This window comes from Carassius gibelio, chromosome A18 (assembly GCF_023724105.1).
Source record: "Carassius gibelio isolate Cgi1373 ecotype wild population from Czech Republic chromosome A18, carGib1.2-hapl.c, whole genome shotgun sequence".
Lineage (NCBI taxonomy): Eukaryota > Metazoa > Chordata > Actinopteri > Cypriniformes > Cyprinidae > Carassius > Carassius gibelio.
In genome coordinates, this window is record NC_068388.1 from 26,954,434 (window position 1) to 26,973,437 (window position 19,004).

General features: G+C 37.0%; 3 protein-coding genes across 12 annotated transcripts in view; 1 reads left to right on the forward strand and 2 right to left on the reverse strand.

Moving 5' to 3' along the window:
* Positions 1-160: 160 nt before the first annotated feature.
* Positions 161-5,065, reverse strand: si:ch73-103b9.2 (uncharacterized protein LOC100150067 homolog). Of its 3 annotated transcripts, none has more exons than XM_052530868.1 (3): positions 4,934-5,065; positions 3,423-3,639; positions 161-917 (listed from the first exon to the last, which is right to left on the reverse strand). In XM_052530868.1, exons 2-3 carry the CDS (start codon positions 3,615-3,617, stop codon positions 285-287), a joined length of 828 nt encoding a protein of 275 aa, XP_052386828.1. In that variant the 5' UTR covers positions 3,618-3,639; positions 4,934-5,065; the 3' UTR covers positions 161-284. The 3 variants fall into 3 exon arrangements, with proteins under 3 accessions (XP_052386828.1, XP_052386827.1, XP_052386830.1); XM_052530867.1 differs by lacking the exon at positions 4,934-5,065 and adding an exon at positions 4,332-4,598; XM_052530870.1 differs by lacking the exon at positions 4,934-5,065 and adding an exon at positions 3,874-4,214.
* On the forward strand, positions 4,793-9,807 carry LOC127933844 (protein phosphatase 1 regulatory subunit 3E). Its single transcript, XM_052530866.1, has one exon. It carries the CDS (start codon positions 4,940-4,942, stop codon positions 5,861-5,863), a length of 924 nt encoding a protein of 307 aa, XP_052386826.1. The 5' UTR covers positions 4,793-4,939; the 3' UTR covers positions 5,864-9,807.
* A 338-nt stretch (positions 9,808-10,145) lies between these two features.
* Positions 10,146-19,004, reverse strand: part of si:ch211-220f16.2 (golgin subfamily A member 4) — a 28,637-nt gene continuing 19,778 nt past the window's right edge. For 7 of the 8 annotated variants that reach the window (XM_052530859.1, XM_052530861.1, XM_052530862.1 and 4 more), the window contains 8 exons: positions 18,894-18,998; positions 15,469-18,717; positions 14,760-14,885; positions 14,522-14,674; positions 13,824-13,921; positions 13,622-13,744; positions 11,697-11,802; positions 10,146-11,111 (listed from right to left, as the gene is read on the reverse strand). In XM_052530859.1, the coding sequence (XP_052386819.1) occupies positions 10,953-11,111; positions 11,697-11,802; positions 13,622-13,744; positions 13,824-13,921; positions 14,522-14,674; positions 14,760-14,885; positions 15,469-18,717; positions 18,894-18,998 (4,119 nt within the window). In that variant the 3' untranslated portion in view covers positions 10,146-10,952. The remainder of the gene's footprint in view (positions 11,112-11,696; positions 11,803-13,621; positions 13,745-13,823; positions 13,922-14,521; positions 14,675-14,759; positions 14,886-15,468; positions 18,718-18,893; positions 18,999-19,004) is intronic. The other variant, XM_052530860.1, reaches the window with a different exon arrangement.

Sequence of the window (19,004 nt, forward strand, 5' to 3'; positions counted from 1 at the left end):
ATTCAGTTGTATATTTGTAAAGGATCAACTACACCTGAATTCAGCTAATCAGGTTCATTGTTGGAAAGTGATTGTAGCTTCTTTGATCGCTGAACATGCATAGTGAAATAACATGGCTTCTGAGTAATTGAATCCTAATTTCAGAAAAAAGAAAAAAAAATTATCTTCATCCCTTTATATTGCATAGTCATTTTCACGTAGCACACATTTTCAAGTACACAGGAGTGTGAGTCTCAAACAGTGTGATTCTTGACCTGGGACAGCCAATGCTTTGTACTGGGAGGTCATTTTAACCTGTAGCCATTCTCCTCTGGGATAAAGTCTACGAGGGCCTTGAAGACATTTCCTGTGTCATCATTGACACTCAATATTTTACCATCAGTCACAGCACCGGCAGCAACGGGCATCATGGCCTTGGTCACAACTTCTGCTGGGTGGCAATCTGTTGGCTCCACCCTTTTAAAAAGACTGTAGTTCCTCTGGTTTCTGGACTCTTTGACAGGCGGCAACACACTAAAGCTTCTGATGCTAAGATCAACTCTATTTTCCCTCTGAATCTGACACGGTTTTATATGGTAATGGCAGAATGATGGTGATTTGTTTTGCTTACACTGTTCATCTCCAGACAGCAATTTGTTGATTAATGGCTCTGACATATTTTGCAGAGATGAGCTGAAAGAGTATAGTTCATCTGAAGAGGAACTGTTTGTTTCCTTTACCAGATCCAGAAGTGTTGGGGCAGTCTTTCTGAACGTTTGCAGAGCATTTCCAGCTGAGCAGTAGATGGGCAGATCAGAAAGATTAAGATCCGCACAGAGGAGACAGTGAGAGTCTATTGTGTCTTGTTTGAGTTTTTTCCCCTTTCTTGGAAGCTGAAGAAATGCACCAAGAGGAGGAAATCTTCCCCAACCTACAACCTGTTAAAAAAATGCATCCTTTGAGTTTTACATTTAAGTTATTAACAAATGTAATCTTTACACCGTGAGAACACTACAGAAGCTTCATCTGGAATGCATATGCATATGCGTAACACAAAGTTTACACTGCCTTTACAGACACAATGTATTTATAGACTGTTCAGTGCTGCACAGTTACAGCACAGTTGCATTTATTGACTTTATGAAGTTTTAAATTAGTGTTATATATATAACATTATGGATATACAAGCAAGAAATAATAAATGAAAATAATTACAATCATAAAAAAAGATTCAATTATAAAATGTATAATCTGGAACAATGTTAAGAAATTCAACTGATACACTGATGCTACCAAAACAGAGTTGTGCTACCAATATAGTGAGAGTTATGAAGGACCTTGGAACATGAATGAGGAACACAATCAAATAATTACAAATGGCTTCTCTTTTGTTTGGGCTCAAATTAAAACCCATTTGTAATTATTTGCGTGTTCCTCATTCATCATTTAGTATAGGGTTAAAAAAAAATAAAGTTGCTGCCTTAAAAAATTTACTTAAAAATATATGGAGCCAAAAGATTATCAATAAAGATAAATGCACACACTACAATCACATATGCACACATAGGATTCATACATGCACACACAGGATACACAAATGCACACACAAAATTTAAAAAGCACAGAAGATTCACAAATGCTTACAAAATTCAGAAATGCACACAAAATTCAGAAATGCCCACACAATTCAGAAATGCAAACAACATTTACAAATGCACTCAAGATTCACAAATGCACAGGACAAGATTCAGAAATGTATTTCTGATGCACAAACACATATATCTTGATTTACAAACTGCGAACAACTCACTTTCCTCAATCAGCGAACGATTCACATTCCTCAGCGAACGATTCACTTTCCTCACGCAGCGAACGACTCACTTTCCTTAGCGAACGACTCACTTACCTCACGCAGCCGGCGACTCACTTTGCGCAGCCGGACACCCAGTTTGCGCAGCAGGAGACTCACTTTCCGCAGCCGGAGAGTCACTTTCCTCTCGCAGCGAACGACTCACTTTCCTCACGCAGCGAACGACTCACTTTCCTCACGAGTCACGCAGTGAGCGACTCGCTTTCCTCAGCGAACGATTCACTTTCCTCACCCAGCCAAGTTGAGCAAACGATTCCCTTTCCTCAGACAGCCGGACACCCACTTTTCGCAGCCGGAGAGTCACTTTCCTCTCACAGCTGACCACTGACTCTCTCTTCATGTAGGGACCGAATATTATAATTAAAGTGACTTCTATATTGCATCCAAAATAATATTTAGATATATTTAAAATATTAAAAATGTGTAATTGTTTTTTTTTTATTTTTTACTTTCATTAAAATATTTCAATAAAATGAAATAATTGCCTATTGCAAATTTATGAATCCATGGTTAACTTTTTTTCTGCAGTCACAGTCTGGGCTATATGTATTCAGACATTTTTAAATTTATATTTTGTAAAAAAATAATAAAAAATAAACCTGAATTATAATCTAAACATCTGTATTTCCATACAATTTCATAAATAAGTAGGCTATAATATGCCGCACCACAGGCATATCGCGCTGTGTGAACGGACTCATGTGATTGGCTTATAAGTAAACAACCACGTGGAGTGCGTTCTTGTAAATGGCTAAAAGAAGGGAGACATCTGATTGGTTGCTGATCATCCCATGCATTTGTGTGTCAAGGCAATTTGTGTGTCACACAAATGCAGTGAAGTTCACAGACCGCAAGCAGTTTGTAAATCAAGATATATGTGTGTGTGCATCAGAAATACATTTCTGAATCTTGTTCTGTGTATTTGTGAATCTTGAGTGCATTTGTAAATGTTGTTTGCATTTCTGAATTGTGTGTGTATTTCTGAATTTTGTATGCATTTGTGAATCTTCTGTGCTTTTTAAATTTGTGTGTGTGCATTTGTAAATTTTGTGCACATTTGTGTATCCTGTGTGTGTATTTATGAATCATGTGTGTGCATGTATGAATCCTGTGTGTGCATATGTGAATGTAGTGTGTGCATTTATCTTTATTGAGACTCTTTTGGCTCCATAAAAATATGAGTTGAATCTAACTTATCTGAAAAAGTTGAGAATTGCTTAACTTATTTTGATGAGAAATGTAAAAACATGTTATCACGACATTGTAACATTTTTACAGTGTAACACTGATCTATATAAATAATATATAAATGATTTAAGTAATGATTTATTATTTAGATCAGTGGTTAATAATAATAATAATAGTACATTTATTTAATTCCCAAACTAATGTACAAAGATGGACAAAGACTGATATACATACAGCAATGTCAAAAGATAGATCAGTTAGATCAGCAGAAAACACTGTCAGAATAACTTCTTTTTTTATTGATTGTGTTTTTAGATAAAGAACATGATAAAGGACATTACTCTTGCCATCTACAATCTGGTTCGGTCCTGTTCATTTGACTCACAGCGTCTTCCCAGATAGTGCGGCTCTGAAGCAGATGTATGTTGTATTCCCTGCTACAATCCTCTTCGCTGAGATCCAACAACACATTCACATACTGTCTGCCCGAAGACTTTGTGTTCCTTTGTGTGCTGTAAATATTCGTATGCTGTTTCTCAGCATCAGCATCTTCTGATGCACAGACTTCAGTGCTATTCATCCCGGACTGCTTCAGTCACAGCCTGAAACACAGCAGCAACAACAAAAGAGATTTGAGTAAAGATAATTTTGTGTCTCACAAGTTAGCTCTTAAGTTGTCAGTTCACGTCTATACATAAGGAAAAGCTCTTTCGTATGACACCCTATTATGAACTAGCCTACTGAAAGACTGAAACATAGCAAACGAATTCGTAAATACATGTATCATAAGAATAAACATGCAATAACATGTCAACTAAAAACAACGGTCAACTTACGTTAATTTTGACAACACCAACATCTTAAATGTGGTACTGTTGTACAATAAAAAAATACAAAATAAAAACAATTGTATAAATGCATACACTGGTATTGCATTTCTGTGAAGTAAACTGTGTGAACAGGTGTTTAGGGTCCTGGTTGTCATGATAACCGAGGGAGATAATGACGTAGTGGAAAAAGACAAGGCGTAATGTCGGTTAATCTAATGGTTGTTTTTGTTCACTTGTTGTAATCTGTAGGGTAGTTTAGTGTTAATAAATATATATATTTTTAAAAAGTCTTCAAAAAAAACTCTTAGCAGTCTTATAATTAATTATAGCTTGTAATGTAGTTTTGTTAATTTACTTATGATCTTTCCATTTTAGGCATTCACGAGACGCTTAATATAACAGCATGATTATTTATTTACGTATTTCAAAATTTATTATCTTAATTTTGTCGAAAATAACTTTACCTTGCGGAATGCAAACCGGTGGGCAGGTCATACAGGCATATTATTAATAACATGTAGGCTATCAAAACGGTTTTCTTGTATTTTCTTTCTTCTTATTTTTTTAAGACAGTCCTTTTATTGTGAACTGTTATTGCGGTGTTTCATCTACTGTGAGACGTGATCCAGCGCACGGACTGCTTGTAGCAAAGGGGGTGTGTCTTAACTGACAAGAGAATTCAAGTGTTGTGACGGATGGGCTCGTGAATATTCATTATTAAGACGCGCCGTTCAGGTTCAGTTGATTGGCTGAAAGGTAGACGTTAGTAGAGCCGTTGATATGAGCGATAGTAAGCTGACGAATTAACTTCTCACTTTGGCTTATGAATATTAATTACGTTTCTTGACCTCGCGATTGAGGAAGGTTTGCAAGAAGCGTCGGCTTGACCTTATAAATATTCATGACCTAAAGCTTTGCCATAGTAGATTTCAGTCGGAGGCAGCATCTCGGCAAAGACTGGTTCAGATATCCGCAGTACCATCAACCAAAGCTTCCCGTAGCCTAAAATGCGGAAGGACACTTAACATCAGACCTCGACTGAAACATATTCAAAGGATTTACAGACCGTTTTATGGAAGCCGAGGCTGCTGTTGTAATGCTGCCTCCCAAGAACTGCATCCCCAGAAACTACAGTTGTATAGCCGGGCTGTTCGGAAGCTTGACAGCATCAGAGCAAAACCTGGAGGACGGAGAAGAAGAGATGGAGGGAGAGGAAAGCAAGAATGGAGACTGCGAATCGTTAGAAACCAGCGTAGTGAATGAAAAACCGAGAGGAAGGGAGTCATTCACGAAGCCCCCGTGTAGCCCGACCCTGCGCCGCAGGTGCAAGTCTCTCCCCACATCGGCTGAAAGAGCCAAATTAGAGATCGCACGAACCCAGAGCCCAAGCAATCAAAAAAGGGTACGTTTTGCAGACTCTCTGGGCCTGGACCTGATTTCTATCAAACACTTTGATGACACGGTTATGCCTGAGGTACCAGACCGCATTATTGATAAATTCAAGAAAGCCAGAGCGCTCCACTTGAACAATTTCGACAAGTCCAACACATCAAGCCAGTCCGTGTTTATGGAGCTGCTCTTCACAAATCCAGGATCCCTGCCGGACTTCCTTGACAGAGTTATAGCTGCGAAGGTTTTACTGGAGTCTGTACAGGCTGATGAGTGCAGCCTCTCGGGGACCGCGCGGGTTCTCAACTTGGCTTTCGAAAAAAGGGTCTATCTGAGGTACACCTTAAATAACTGGACGACATTCATGGATATACTTGCGTCCTACGTCCCCCATTCCAGCGACGGTCAGACTGACAAGTTTAGCTTCAAAATCATCACTCCGACCTTTCTGGAGTTTGGCGGAACACTGCAGTTTGCCATCAAGTACTGTGTCGAGGGAGGTGAATTTTGGGACAACAACAATGGGAATAACTACAGAGTAAGGCGACACAGATTTAAAATTTCTCCTCCAAGGGAATGGGAGAACGGATGGATCCATTTTATTTAGTGCGAGCATCAGCCGTTCTGCTACGACGAAGCTTGCTCATGAATATTAATTTCGTGACTTCCATTGACGGATTGGCTAAGTAATAATCATTAGTCAAGGTTTCGCCATAGTAGGATTAGGAATCTCTCCAGCATTGTACCATGAAGGAACTACTGACCTTCCATGAAAAACGTATGTAGCATACCACATATTCGTAAATGTAACACCGTTGTCTGTGTTCTTGTCATTGCGTAACCAATGGTAGAGAATAGGAAATTAAATTGACGTCACAGAGGCAACCACTAATTGACAAATATAACATTAGGCATATTGTTCTCTTGATTTTGATTGTTTAGCTGCTGTACATGGGAGACAAGACCCTGTCCTGCATTCATTAAAATGAGCAGCACCATTTTAATGAAGCCAGTTTACATTTAGTTTTTACGCATGTGCTGTAATAGGATATTGTGTAATAATTACATAATCCACGGTGAGCCTGTTACTCGTCGGTTGTGCATCAGCATCACTTGTGCTTGTTTTACGTAAGTTTGTAGCTAAGGGTTTCGGCTAACATTACCTCTGAGGAAGATTTTGATACAATAATAAATCAAACCTTTTAGAAGAGGCTATACCTTGTATCCATGAAAAATTGTGACCAGTTCTGCTCTGCCTGCTGCATGCAGGTCTTGAAATAACTGCCTCTTGAGGCCAGGGGAATAATCAGGGGAATAAGGATGACCTGCGCAGCTCTTACAGAGACGGAGCAAAAATGAATTTGCTGAGCCGCCAAGGTGTCTTGCTTTAGCAATCCATGTGCAGCAAGTAAATATTGCATACATTTTCATGTAGGCTGTCGACTATTTAGTGTTTTACTTTTAAATTAGAAAAAAAAATCGTTTTAAAATATATATTAGTTGGGATTGTCCACTCAAAAATGAAAATTCTCTCACCATTCACACACCCTAATGTCATCCCAAATGTTTGTTTAGATGGACACAAACATTTTTAAGAAAAATATTACATCTTTTACACATTAACAAAAGGGTAATTTTGGGGGTGGGCTATCCCTTTAATGCATGGTACTGGTCTTATTGACGTTTCATCCTCACGTTTGATTGTCCCGTGACATGCTCACCTGACATTTAAAATGCAGATGTGTTTCCAGCTTCTCACAATCCAGTCGTTAACTGATTGATAAAATCACTCTGAAATGTTTCAATATGACAGCAGAGTCATTCATAACTTCTGTTTCAGAAAATTATTTTTATTTAATCCCCAATTCAACAAAATTTTGTTTACATCTAAACCAAATACATTTTAATAATCACTATTAAGCATGTATTTAATCATTTATAGTTGATATGTAATTATTGAGTACGGTATTTTATTGTATGATGGTCATGCTTAATTTTAAATTTTTACAGTGTTCATTTCATTTAATAATTTTTGACTTTTCAATGCATTTAAATCACACCCTTCCTCCATCAGCAATGACAGCACATAAATTAATAAACTTCAGCTTAATAGTAATTATTAAGATTGATTTGGTTTGGATTTGGTAAAATGTGCTTGGTAAAAATATATGACCAAAATATTGATTATGCATGCACTGTATGAAATCCCCCCACCCACCCCACATTTTTATATAAAAGCGATTGTAAAATTACATTGAAATTAGCATGACAGCGTGACACCAAAGTGGCTCTGTAAAATAATATATATATATATAAAAAGAAAAACTAAAATAAAAGAAGGTAAAATTTTGTGATTTAATAATTGACGTGAGTTTATGACGTTTCTGTGGGGTTCACTAATGTTACATTAGTAATTGTGAGTTGCTTTCTTTGTCTACATACACTTCTTGACCATTTTTTTGCTAAAATACCCAAATCAAATAAACCTTAGACATCATAAAGTAATTTTAATACTAAATATATTAAAATAAATATACTTCCATTGTTCTATTTATTCTCTTTAAATTAGATAACATATCAAAGATTATTTATTTATCTATTTTTAACAAAACCAAATGAGTAGGTATTTTCAGGGATAATTAACATTTTAAAACACCTAGACCTTAATAAAACAAGCTTTTACATTGACGTGAACTTATCAGCTTTCATGCTAAAACCATAAGAACAGAAAGTGTTCCGACAAGTCAGTTTAATATACCTTACACTGTGTAACCTAAGTCTGGTTTGTGTGATATTATAAGTGTTATTTTGAATTATCTAACATGGATGTAGGTTAGTAAAGTTTTTCAAGCCATACCTGTACATCTCAATTGAATTCAGAGGCAAAAGCACACTTGAAACAATGTGTTAAAGTCTTCTCCGTAGTTAAGTTTATCTTTAGAATGCTGTCTCTGAACTGCAGCTCTAGTTCTGTGTATTTCTATGGCATTGCTTTCAAAAAGTAATTAGCTGGTGAAGTGGATTTACTTTTTTGTAGAGTTATTATGAACACAGTCATTTTTGAAGCGGATGTCATAACAAATGGCAGTAGACTGGTAAGATTGTAAAACGAGTGGTCCCTAAATCTGTAAGATTAGTGTTGAAAAGGGATGGGGCTACATGAGAACTATAGTGAATTACTGCCACTGAAGGTGGGCTATCAGGTTGCAGGCCAAGATTAAATGACTTCCTGATCCTCTTGTACTCGGCTACAGTCACAGCTGTTGCTAGGGTATCTGAGGCCCCGGTTCAGGTTGTTGCTATGGGCCCTCCTCCTCAGTTGAAATCGCATGGAGCCCACTGAAAGCCCTGATAATCGTCACTACCACAGCTACAGCTGATGGTTGAACATAAAAAATCACGACACCCGATGCATCCAGGTTTCATTAGTGCCCTCGAATTATTTTGAAATCATTCAAAGATTATGCACTTTTATTTAAGACTTTTTTTGGTCTTTCGCCGCACTTTGAATAGTCTATTACTGAATGACAAATGATTGTAAAGCTGAACTTGTATGAAAGAGTATGAATAGAGCGACTACTCTTTGTAAAGTTATACAGCATGCAAAAAGAATTCAGATACCTTACATATTATATATTGTTATAATTATATATTTTATATATAATTATATATTTTGTTGCCACATTTTGTTATGCTACAGACTTATGCTAAAATGAAATAATTGAAAAGATGATCCGGAGAAATGGAATGCACCTAAACTAAATGTCTGGTGTCACAGCAAAGCATCTGAACACTTCAAATCCTGTTATATATTTATGTGATATTTAGTTTTTTTGTCCTTTTTTTCTGGTTTGGTTTGGGGCATATTTAAAGCATTTTAGCATAAGGCTGCGACATAACAAAATATGAAAAAAAGGAGTCTGAATACTTTCTGAATGACTCTTGCACAAATGGACATCCTGCTTTTCTTCAACATCCACAAGTTTTACCTCTTTAAATTGCCAATCTTTGCATTATTTTTATTTTTCTTCACTGGGTTTATACTTCTTTAGTCATTTTCTGTTTTAAACTACGGGTTTGGGACAGTTGGAAGGCAAGTCGACGGAAAAGGCTTGCTATTTTAAGTTCTTATTGTAATGTGACTGTTTATGGATTAAAATAGTTGGATCTTTGTGGAAGAAAAACTGATATGTGCTATTGTTTCACAAATTACAATCTGTGTTTGTTTGAACCTATGCAATACCTGTCTTTAATATTTCTGTTCTGTAACTGTATCAGTGTGTCATGTTGTTAATCGATTTATTTTGGAATAGTAATACTGTTGTCCTCTGCTTGCATGTACAGACATCCTGCACTTTTATTTAGGCTGTATGGTGAAGGTGTAATGTAGCATAATTGAGTTCAAGAATTAAAGTATTTTGCAGTATCAAATTTCACTGTGTAATATCTCATTGTTCTTCAGCTTTACCCACTGTGTAGAGAGTATTGATAGGGAAACGTACACCCCTCAATTCTCTGTGTTTGGTAATAAAATGCTGTTATAATATAAAATGTTTAAGTGTAGTCATTTGAAGTTTCATAAACTCCTGCATCTTTTTCTGAATGGCATATACAAGTTTCAACAGTTTAATGTTACACATGACTCTTTGTGATGTATTGATCTCAAGAGACTGGACTAGTCTCACATTTACACTTTTACTGTTGGCCCACCATAGGGCCAACGTCTTGTATTATTCTCGAAAGCCTGAATTGTTATCTTATGCATTAGAATACAGCAACGACAAAAACTATTTCCAGTAAGGGTAAAATAAAGAGTTGCACTTATTTTCGCTTACCACTTTAACACTTTAAAAATTGTTAATAATATAATATTGAAACACAGACACATGGTAGGTCACAGTAGTTTAATTCACCAAAGATTCGCTCTTTTTCTTATATCACACCCCATATACAAATATACAGTGTTGCACAACAGGTAGTGTAACTACTTTTCACAATAATAGAACTTTATGGCTCTGCAAGCAAACATTTCTGCGAGTTTCATACTATATAAATAAATTCCACTGAAACCATTAACCCTCAGAATAAACCAGCATTTGTTTTAATTCTAAAACCACAATTTTAATTCCAAAACAAGATTTAATTCCAGTGTTTCTGCATTGTAATCAGATTCATCGAAAAGCTTCTCACAATTTTAGATTGCTTGTTGATAACTTCTAAAATTAGCACTTTAATTCAATATTCTCTCTGTACACATACAATTAAATTATTTTTTCATTCTCATGTTAATTTCCAGTGCAGACAAACGAGACATTCATCAAAGACAATTGCTTAACTAAACTTAAGATTTCAGTGCATAGCAACTACATCAGATAATCTACATTCTAATGGTCAATGGTGTACCTGCCAATAACACAAGGTCTCTCTATTATAAATGCTGGTGTTAAAGTCTATATGGAAACCAGTATGACTGAATGTACATTTCAGATCAAGTTGACGTCTCAGAAAAGTTTCACCATTCTGCTTTACCCCATTTGAGTGAGCAACAAAAGGGAAGCTCCTACATTATTTAATGCATCACAGTAAGAGGAAGCGCCTTGACTGTGGGTCTTTATCTTACACCGTCCACACCATTTTTTATTTTATTTTTGCAGATCTTCTATTTGCGCATATGTGATTTTGATGATAATTGTTTTCTAAAGGGACCAACTGAGGCACACGAAAACCAGCACATGAAGCATAAGAAGGTAGCCCATGAATATGTAGCGTGACTTCCCCCGGGATGGCAGTAGTTTGGAACAGCAGTGTATGCTCCTTCCTTTAAGCCAACGCTGGCACAACTGAACCCCACTCCCCTAAAAAAAATTATAATAATAATATTAATGATAACAATAATATCAAATCACAGTTTAGGCACACTCAAAACTGATACTGAGCATTACTACCGCACATGAGTTTACTTGTAAGCATAAATGTGAAAGTCGCTGTAGATTTATATTTAGGAATTACAGTTGCAAGAAAAAGTTTGTGAACCCTTTGGAATTACCTGGATTTCTGCAGTGATTACTCATAATTAGGGCTGTCAATTTAATGCGTTTGATTAAATAATGCATTCAAATTATTGACGCATTCAAATTTACTTTTGTGGGTCATTTCTTAGCCCAATTTGATGAGCGATTCATTTGCAATTAATTTAATTATTCACCACATTATAGAATTAATTAGATTCAAATTCTTAATAACTAAACAACCCTACTAATTATGAAGTCTCATCTTAATCTATAATTCTAAGTATTAAAGACAAACACTTTCTGACTAATGATGACACACAAACAGTTGCACTTTTCAATGAAGACATTAGCAATTATCACGGACAGGGCAGGTTTGAAAGAGAATAGATGGGGGCAATGACTGGAAGCTTTCATTTATACATGTATTACCTTGTGTCGGCTTGGGTGAAGAACAAGACTTTCATACTTTTCCTCGTCTTTTTCTAGCTGAATACTAAAGTCCCTTTGAGAATGCCATGACTGGTTTGACTCCATCCTGAAACACACACACTACAGTGAATATCAAGTGGTGGACAACAAACTAGCAAAGTTGGTATCAGTTATTAACACATTTTACTTTCAAGAGTAAAACATTACATTGTGGGCCTTAAACTTTTCATGGCCAAGAACCACCTTTGATTCTTATGGCGTCATTCCGATCTGAGGAGAACATGTGGAAGTCACCAATACCTTACTCAGACAAAATGGCCACACTAAATGAGAAGTTTGGGCAGCCCTGTCACATTGCCTTAAACAAGCCCACCACTGTCAAGGACTTCCCATTTAGCAAGTGTTACAGCAGCCATTAACGTGTTAAGGCCTTTGGACCTTGATGATGAAGTTCAGCTAAGATGCAGTTCACATGTTGAGGGTGAACTGATTGTCCGAGGTTGCCTTGATCTAGGCCCATAACTTATCATACTTGGCAGAATATCACCAGTACGGGTAGTGGTGTCAAGTAATTATTTATAATTTGACACCAAGGCCTATAAATAGGACTATGTAAGATAGAAAGCTATAGTTGTTACAGCCAAAGTTTCACACCCCAGCAAAGTCCAAAAAGCAGGTAAAATAGGGCTGTGCAAAAAATGAGATTTTCATGTGCATCTCATCAGTAAAAGGCATTCCTGTGATTAGTAGTATATCTCCAGCACGTGCGTTCAGATCAGGGTTGCCAGGTTTTAACAACAAAGCCTGCCCAGATGCTTCTCAAAACTAGTCCAAAACTAGCCCAATCGCATTTCCGGAGGGTTCCCTGATAAAAATTTCGTCCCAGGGTTAAAATCTACGTTTTTTTTGGCAGGGTTGCCTTGGTAAAAATGTGCATTTTAGGGGCTAAATATCACGTTATTGAGATTGGGGTTTCTTCGACCCAACGGACATGACATGAAAACCAACCGGGGACTTGGCAACACTGGTTCAGGTGGAGCGGCATTTACTGCACAGAGCCGTAGTTCACTGACAAGCTACACAAAATCAGCAAAGAATCGCCTCTGATTTTGAAATCGATTTTGTGTAGATTGTCAGGGAACTACGGCTCTGTGTTGTAAAGTGCAACCAGTGTTGCCAAGTCTGCGGTCCTTTTTTTATGGCCGCGGGTCGAAGCGACCCCAATCCCAATAACATGATATTTAGCCCCTAAAATGTGAATTTTACCGAGGGAACCCCGCCAAAAAATGTGTATTTTATCGCCCGGAACGAAACGCGATTGGGCTAGTTTTGAGAAGCAACTGGGCAGGTTTTGTTTACTGACTAGATGCGCATGAAAATCATCTTCGATTCTCTTGCCCAGCCCTAATGGTAAAATGAGAAAAGGAAACTTATATAATATTAAAAAGCAACAGAAAGGTGAATAAAAAATTCTTGAGGTGTAACAGTCCTACAAAGCAGCCCTGTGATCTCAAAAACTCTAAGACCTATGCCTTTCAGAAGCCACAGAACAACACGAGTTACAGGGGAAAGCTGGATTTATTTGATTCTCTACAAAGACCAAACGGATGTCCAAATGCTAAATGCATAGGAGGGTTTCATCATACATCTTTCCAGTCTTTATTTCACAGCATCTGGTAAAATCACTTTTATTTCATTTCCAGTTTACAGAGCAGGCTGGCTTCCCTATTGAGCTGTTCAAGCATGCCAAGTAACTCACGCTGACTCAAGCAAGATTGGGTTGAATGCTCCAAGGATCTGCTCCCTTAGATTATAAACATATTGTGCAAACATTTTTTACAGATATGTGCTCATTCTCCAGCTTGAGTGGACTTCAGCGGACACCACTTGCTCTGTGATTTTAAAAAGTGAATTAATAAATGTACCTCTTGTACCTCTGAACCCTCTGTTCCGTCAACCGCACGGCTTCCTCTGCAACCTCTCTCCTTGATCTCTCCTCCTCTAATCTAGAGTTTAACTCAGACAGATGAAACTCTGCCTCTGCCAGCCTGGAAAGAACATTTAAGAGAATATCACACAAAAAGTTTACAACATGAGTCATCTACTAACATCATCTGTCTGTCAAACCTCATCCTGAGATCTCCACTATCTGAACCACTTGGGTTCAAATTGGCACTGATTGGTTCCTGAGGGGCTCCTGGTGGAACTTCTGTGTAGACTGAACCCTGTTGAGAAATGAGATTTAACTTACAACAGACTCCATTCTAATTTCATTTCAAAGGCCCTATCATATCTGCTCCTTTTTCAGGGCCAAGAACTAGAGCTAATGTTGCACCAGTTCTTTCGGTTAGATTTCTTCAAATTATTATTCCTCTGGTTGGGAGTACATGGAAATGTATGATAAAAATTAGATTTGGCATTAAACCTTTACATTTTTTGTTCAAAGCTCATTGAAATAGTTTTATTTCTGGACTATTCAAATGTTAAAATGACAGGACCAGCTACCTGAAAAACAGGAAATGAGGCAACACTTTATTTCGAATAAAAGTTGTGTAAACAGGAAAAAGTCATGTGATTACTGAAATGCAGTCATGTAATTACTGAACCACTGAAATGCAGCACCTCTGTGTGAACCTCGAAATAAATGAATAAATAAACCAGATACAAGTAAACGTCCAAATTGGCACATTCTGAAAATTTTAACAATTATCAACAGGACTGAAACGATTATTTGAAAACATATAATTGTTATCTTAACAAAACATTTTTCTTTGTAGCAGTTGTTACAGTATTTCAGATCCACCTTTATAGAAAGATAAACTCACCTGTGTGGGTGAATATTGGTTTTGAAATTGTGTCTGCAGCCAATAGCAGCGATTCTGGAGCTCACTAACAGTCTGCTGTGAGTCTCTGAGCATCTTGGAAACGGTGCTTAACTGGGAGGACGCACCTTCCTTTTCCTCAATTGCCTGTTGCAACTAGTACATATACAAGGATAACACATGCACGGCAGTAAATATAACACTTTATTTAGTTTTCCAGATGGAACATTTGGATGCATACCTTGATGTTGAGTTGCTGGAGGCTAAAATCCCTTTGCTGGATCTCTCGCTGGCAGTGCTGCAGATGGCTATGCAACTGGACCCAGTGTTTTTGAGATGCATCTTTACCCTGCAAAGCCATAGACTCCTGAAGATACACAGACAAAAGTAACTGGAGTGCTGGGAAATTAGCCAAAATCTCCCTAAAAAAATTAAATATTGCTGCATCATCATTCACCTACTTAAACACCTACTATTTTTGTGAAGAATAAAGTACATTTTGAGTTTGTAGCAGGATTATAGGCAAGTGGGACATTTTAATGGATCCCTTTGTAGCACAGTTAAGTGCATCATTCTGTCACAGTTAACATCCTCATTTACCATTTTCATCAGGTTATATATTGTTATACATCTTTATCTAAATCTCCTTTGCTGTCATTCGAATTTCCTTTCTCAAACCTGAGCACTTGCCCAATAGCATTTCTATTAAATCTGTTTTTTAAAGCATCTAGTTCTTTCTAACATTACTTCTTTTTGAGTTAGAAAACTCAAAATACTTGAAACCTGCAAACTCTAAACAGCAATATCTAAATGTTGCCAAGAAAGAATATTCTGACCTTGTTTTTGAACAGGACATCAAACATGTTCAAACTCTAGATGAGTTTAAATTCTTTTTCATATTCTTGAATTTCTTATTTCAATTCAATAATTGTTTCGCATTTAGCACTAACCAGGATATGGGGTTTCTCTCTCTCCATTGTGTTGTCTTCTTCCACTTTGCTGGATTCCCACTTGTGGTGTTGTAGCTGGTCCTGAATTCTCTCAGTCTGATAACTGGAATTTCTGCAGATCTCTTCTTTTTCCAGGACCAATTTACCGATTTTTTCTTCCTTTAATGATTTTTCACTGATAACTTTAAGCAACTCTTGCTTGGTCAAATCGTATTCCTCTTGAAGTTGCTTGTATCGTTCATCCAGTTTCTGCATTTGCGACTGAGTAGCAAAAGTGACTAGTTCCTTCTCAGTTTGTGTTTCCCTGAGTTGTGTGATCTCGGAGGTTAATCGCTCTATTTGACAGGTCAGTAGTGAAACTGTGTTTTCCAGTTCAGACGCAGTACCTTGCAAGTGCAGACACTTTTCCTTCTCCTGCATCAATAAAGAATCATTTTCATTAATGACTCTGACGAGATGGTTATTCTTTTCTTGTAAGCTCTTTAACTCTCTTTGAACTTTAGCAATTTCGACCATTTCTGATTTCAGTCTGGCTTCGCATGATTCTGATTGTGCCATTAATGTTTTCTCAACCAGAGAAAACTCTTTATCTTTATTTAACAGCAACCTGTCTTTTTCTTGCAAAGCTGTCTGCAAATTCTGAACTTCTTCATGGAGCTCAGAGATCGCTGTTATTTTCTGGGTGATTTGGCTCTCGCTTTCCAACAGTCTGACATTCATCTTATTTACAGACATCTCCTGTTTCCTGAAAACTTCCTCTTTCCCTTGCAGAGTGAACCGTAAAGCTTCAAATTGAGAGTGCTTGGATTTTAACTGTTCTGCCAGAGATGCCAGTTCAACTCTATTACTTTCCAATTCATTTTGTAGGGACTTGATCGTTTCTTGTAGTCTAAATTTTTCTGTCATTAAATTCTTTAGTTCAGATTTAATTATAATGTTTTGGTCATTCATTGCCTGGTCATTATCTTGATGTTCCACAACCTCTATTTGTTTCTGTCTTAACTCATCTTTTAATCTTACATTTTCTGTTAACTGCTCCTCTAAAGTGCCTTTTAAATGTGCATTATCAGATTCAAGCCTCACAATATTTTCATTCATAATACCAAGCTGACTAGTTAGTGAAAGAACCGACTCATTTCTTTTGCACAATTCCTCTGAGTGATTGTGGCATTCAAGATTTTTCTCAATTAAAGTGCTTTCTTTCACTTCCAAAGTCTGGTTCAGTCTGGACCACTCTATTTTCAGATAAGCTAGCTCTTGTTGAAGGGTAAAAACAAGATCTCTTTCATGACCAAGTTCCTTTTGTAGCAAACGACATGAATTTGATTCTTTTTGCAGCAGTGTTTCTTTCTCTGTCAGACCCAATTTATGATTATTAGCTTGTTCTTCAAGAATGGAAATACTATCTTGTAACTGCTTAAGTTGGTGCTGATAAGTTTCCATTTGTGTACTTTGGTCTGTTAAGGTCTTTTCTTTTTCAAAAACAATCTGTTCGTATTGAAGGACTTGAGAAGTGGTGGATTCAAGTTCTCTGCTAAGATGATCTACTTTCTCTTTGGTCTCCCGGAGACATTTTGAGAGGGCTGCGCACTCTAAAGACTTTTCCTGTAAGGTCTCAGCTCCAGACTGCAGATTCTTTTCAATATTTTTGTGTTCCTCTACTTGCAAAAGCAAATCTTCATTTTGCTTATGCAAGCCTTCTATGATTTTATGGTTTTCCATGTCTTGTTTTTCAAAAATCAAGATTTTGTTTTGTAGATTTTCCCTCTCCTTGGTCGTTTCTGTGAGTAACTTCATCGTTTCATTTGTTTGTTTATGGAGGTACTTATTCTGTTCATCAAGACTAGCAATATTAGAAGCAAGTTTTTCATTTTCCTCAAGTGTAATTGCAACCTTGTTATTCATTTCAGACACAACTTGGGCCTGTTTAAGCACTTCTTTTTGTTTCTCTTCAAACATTTTTTCTAATTGTCGATTTTGTCTACTCAGTGTCTCATAGAGTCTAACAATATTGTCTTTTTCTAAAAGAATCGTATCCATTGACTGTTTGTTTTGCTCGAGTTCTTTGCTCAATTCATTCCCTTTGAGTGTTAGCTCTTCCTTATCTCTTTGCAAGTGTTCTATTGTTTTAACACTTTCTGAAAGCTTCTGTTCAACTTCAGATATTTTGCTTGCCAAACTTTTCTTTTCTTCTGAAACATCAGAGAGGGACTGGACACTAGCCTCAATTTCCCTCTTCAATTGACAATTGTCATTAGTGAGACTTTCGACTTGTAAAAGCAAGTTGTAATTCTGATCTTGCACAGCTTGCATTTGCTCCTTAGCATTATCCAGGTTCTGCTTTTGTCTCGCAAGCTCTCCCAAAGCCTGCTCAAGCGATTCCTGAAGTTTCTGGTTGTTATTGTTCACCGACTGAATACTCTCAATTTTATCAGACAAATGTTTCTCAAGGGTTTCTTTGGCTTCATCTTGAATCTTGAGTTCTTTGTTAAATATCTCTCTCTCTGCTACGGTCTTCTCTTGAATAATCTTCAGCTTCTCCTCCAATGAAGTTATTATCGTTGATTTGTCTTGGAGATCTTGCTTAAGCTGTTCTTGACATTCAACCTGCTCCGCAAGCTTTCTAGAAAACATCAGAAGCTCACTCTTATATTTGCTGGCTTCAGAAAGCAACTGATTACGCTCCTCCTGGAAAGAGTCTTTTTCACTCACTTGTTCTGTATCTAATAGCTGGTCTTTGAGATTCATATTCAGCTTCTGTATTTCCATGCGGAGATCCTGAATTGATTTCTTATCCTCTTCTGTTAGCTTTATTAAGTCTTTAATTTCATTACTCTTTGACTCACCGTCTTTTCTCGCATCTTTTAGATCAGTTTCAGTCCTCTTCAATTGTTCAATCAGCTGTGGTATTAACACATTAAAGAACTGTTGGTCAGAAAGCTCTGGGTCTCTAAAGATTTGAACATCCTGTTCAATTTTAGTCAGCACATCTTCTTTGAACTTCATTTCCTGTTTTAGTTCATGAATTTGCTCCGAGTATTCTGCTGTGCTGGATGTTAGTGCCGATATATCTTTGTCCTTATCAATGATGACATCTTGAAGTCTATCGATTTCACGCTCACAACTCTGCAAGTCATGAACCAGCTGTGCTCTTTCTTCCAGATGAGCTGCGTTCAGTCTGTCAAGATCATCGTTTGTTTGAACCAGATCATTCTGTAATGATTCTATAGTTGCCTCTTGTTTTTGGATCTAAAACAAGAAAATCGAATGTAATGATATATGTTAAACATCTTAAATAAATAAATACATGCATTCATTTATAAATAATCTGTTTTGTCAAAATATAATTGTCAAACTTGCACAAATCGGAAAGGAAAAGAAACTGCGCCATGGCAGCCAGTGAACAATCAAGTCTAAGATGTTACCTTGTCTTTCAGCACACTGAGATTGAGTGTCAGTTCTGTAACAGTTGCTTTCATCTCAGAGTTTTCCTTTTCAAGGTTGTTGCATGTCTTTGTAACTTCAGCCAGCTGCAC

What these genes read in the sequence shown, in the direction of transcription:
- si:ch73-103b9.2 (XM_052530868.1), bottom strand. Translation starts at nt 3,617, where the DNA reads ATGAATAGCACTGAAGTCTGTGCATCAGAAGATGCTGATGCTGAGAAA. An exon ending in GCACTATCTGGGAAGACGCT is followed by an intron (nt 918 to 3,422) that starts GTGAGTCAAATG and finishes TTTTTTTAACAG; the next exon opens with GTTGTAGGTTGGGGAAGATT.
- LOC127933844 (XM_052530866.1), top strand. Translation starts at nt 4,940, where the DNA reads ATGGAAGCCGAGGCTGCTGTTGTAATGCTGCCTCCCAAGAACTGCATC.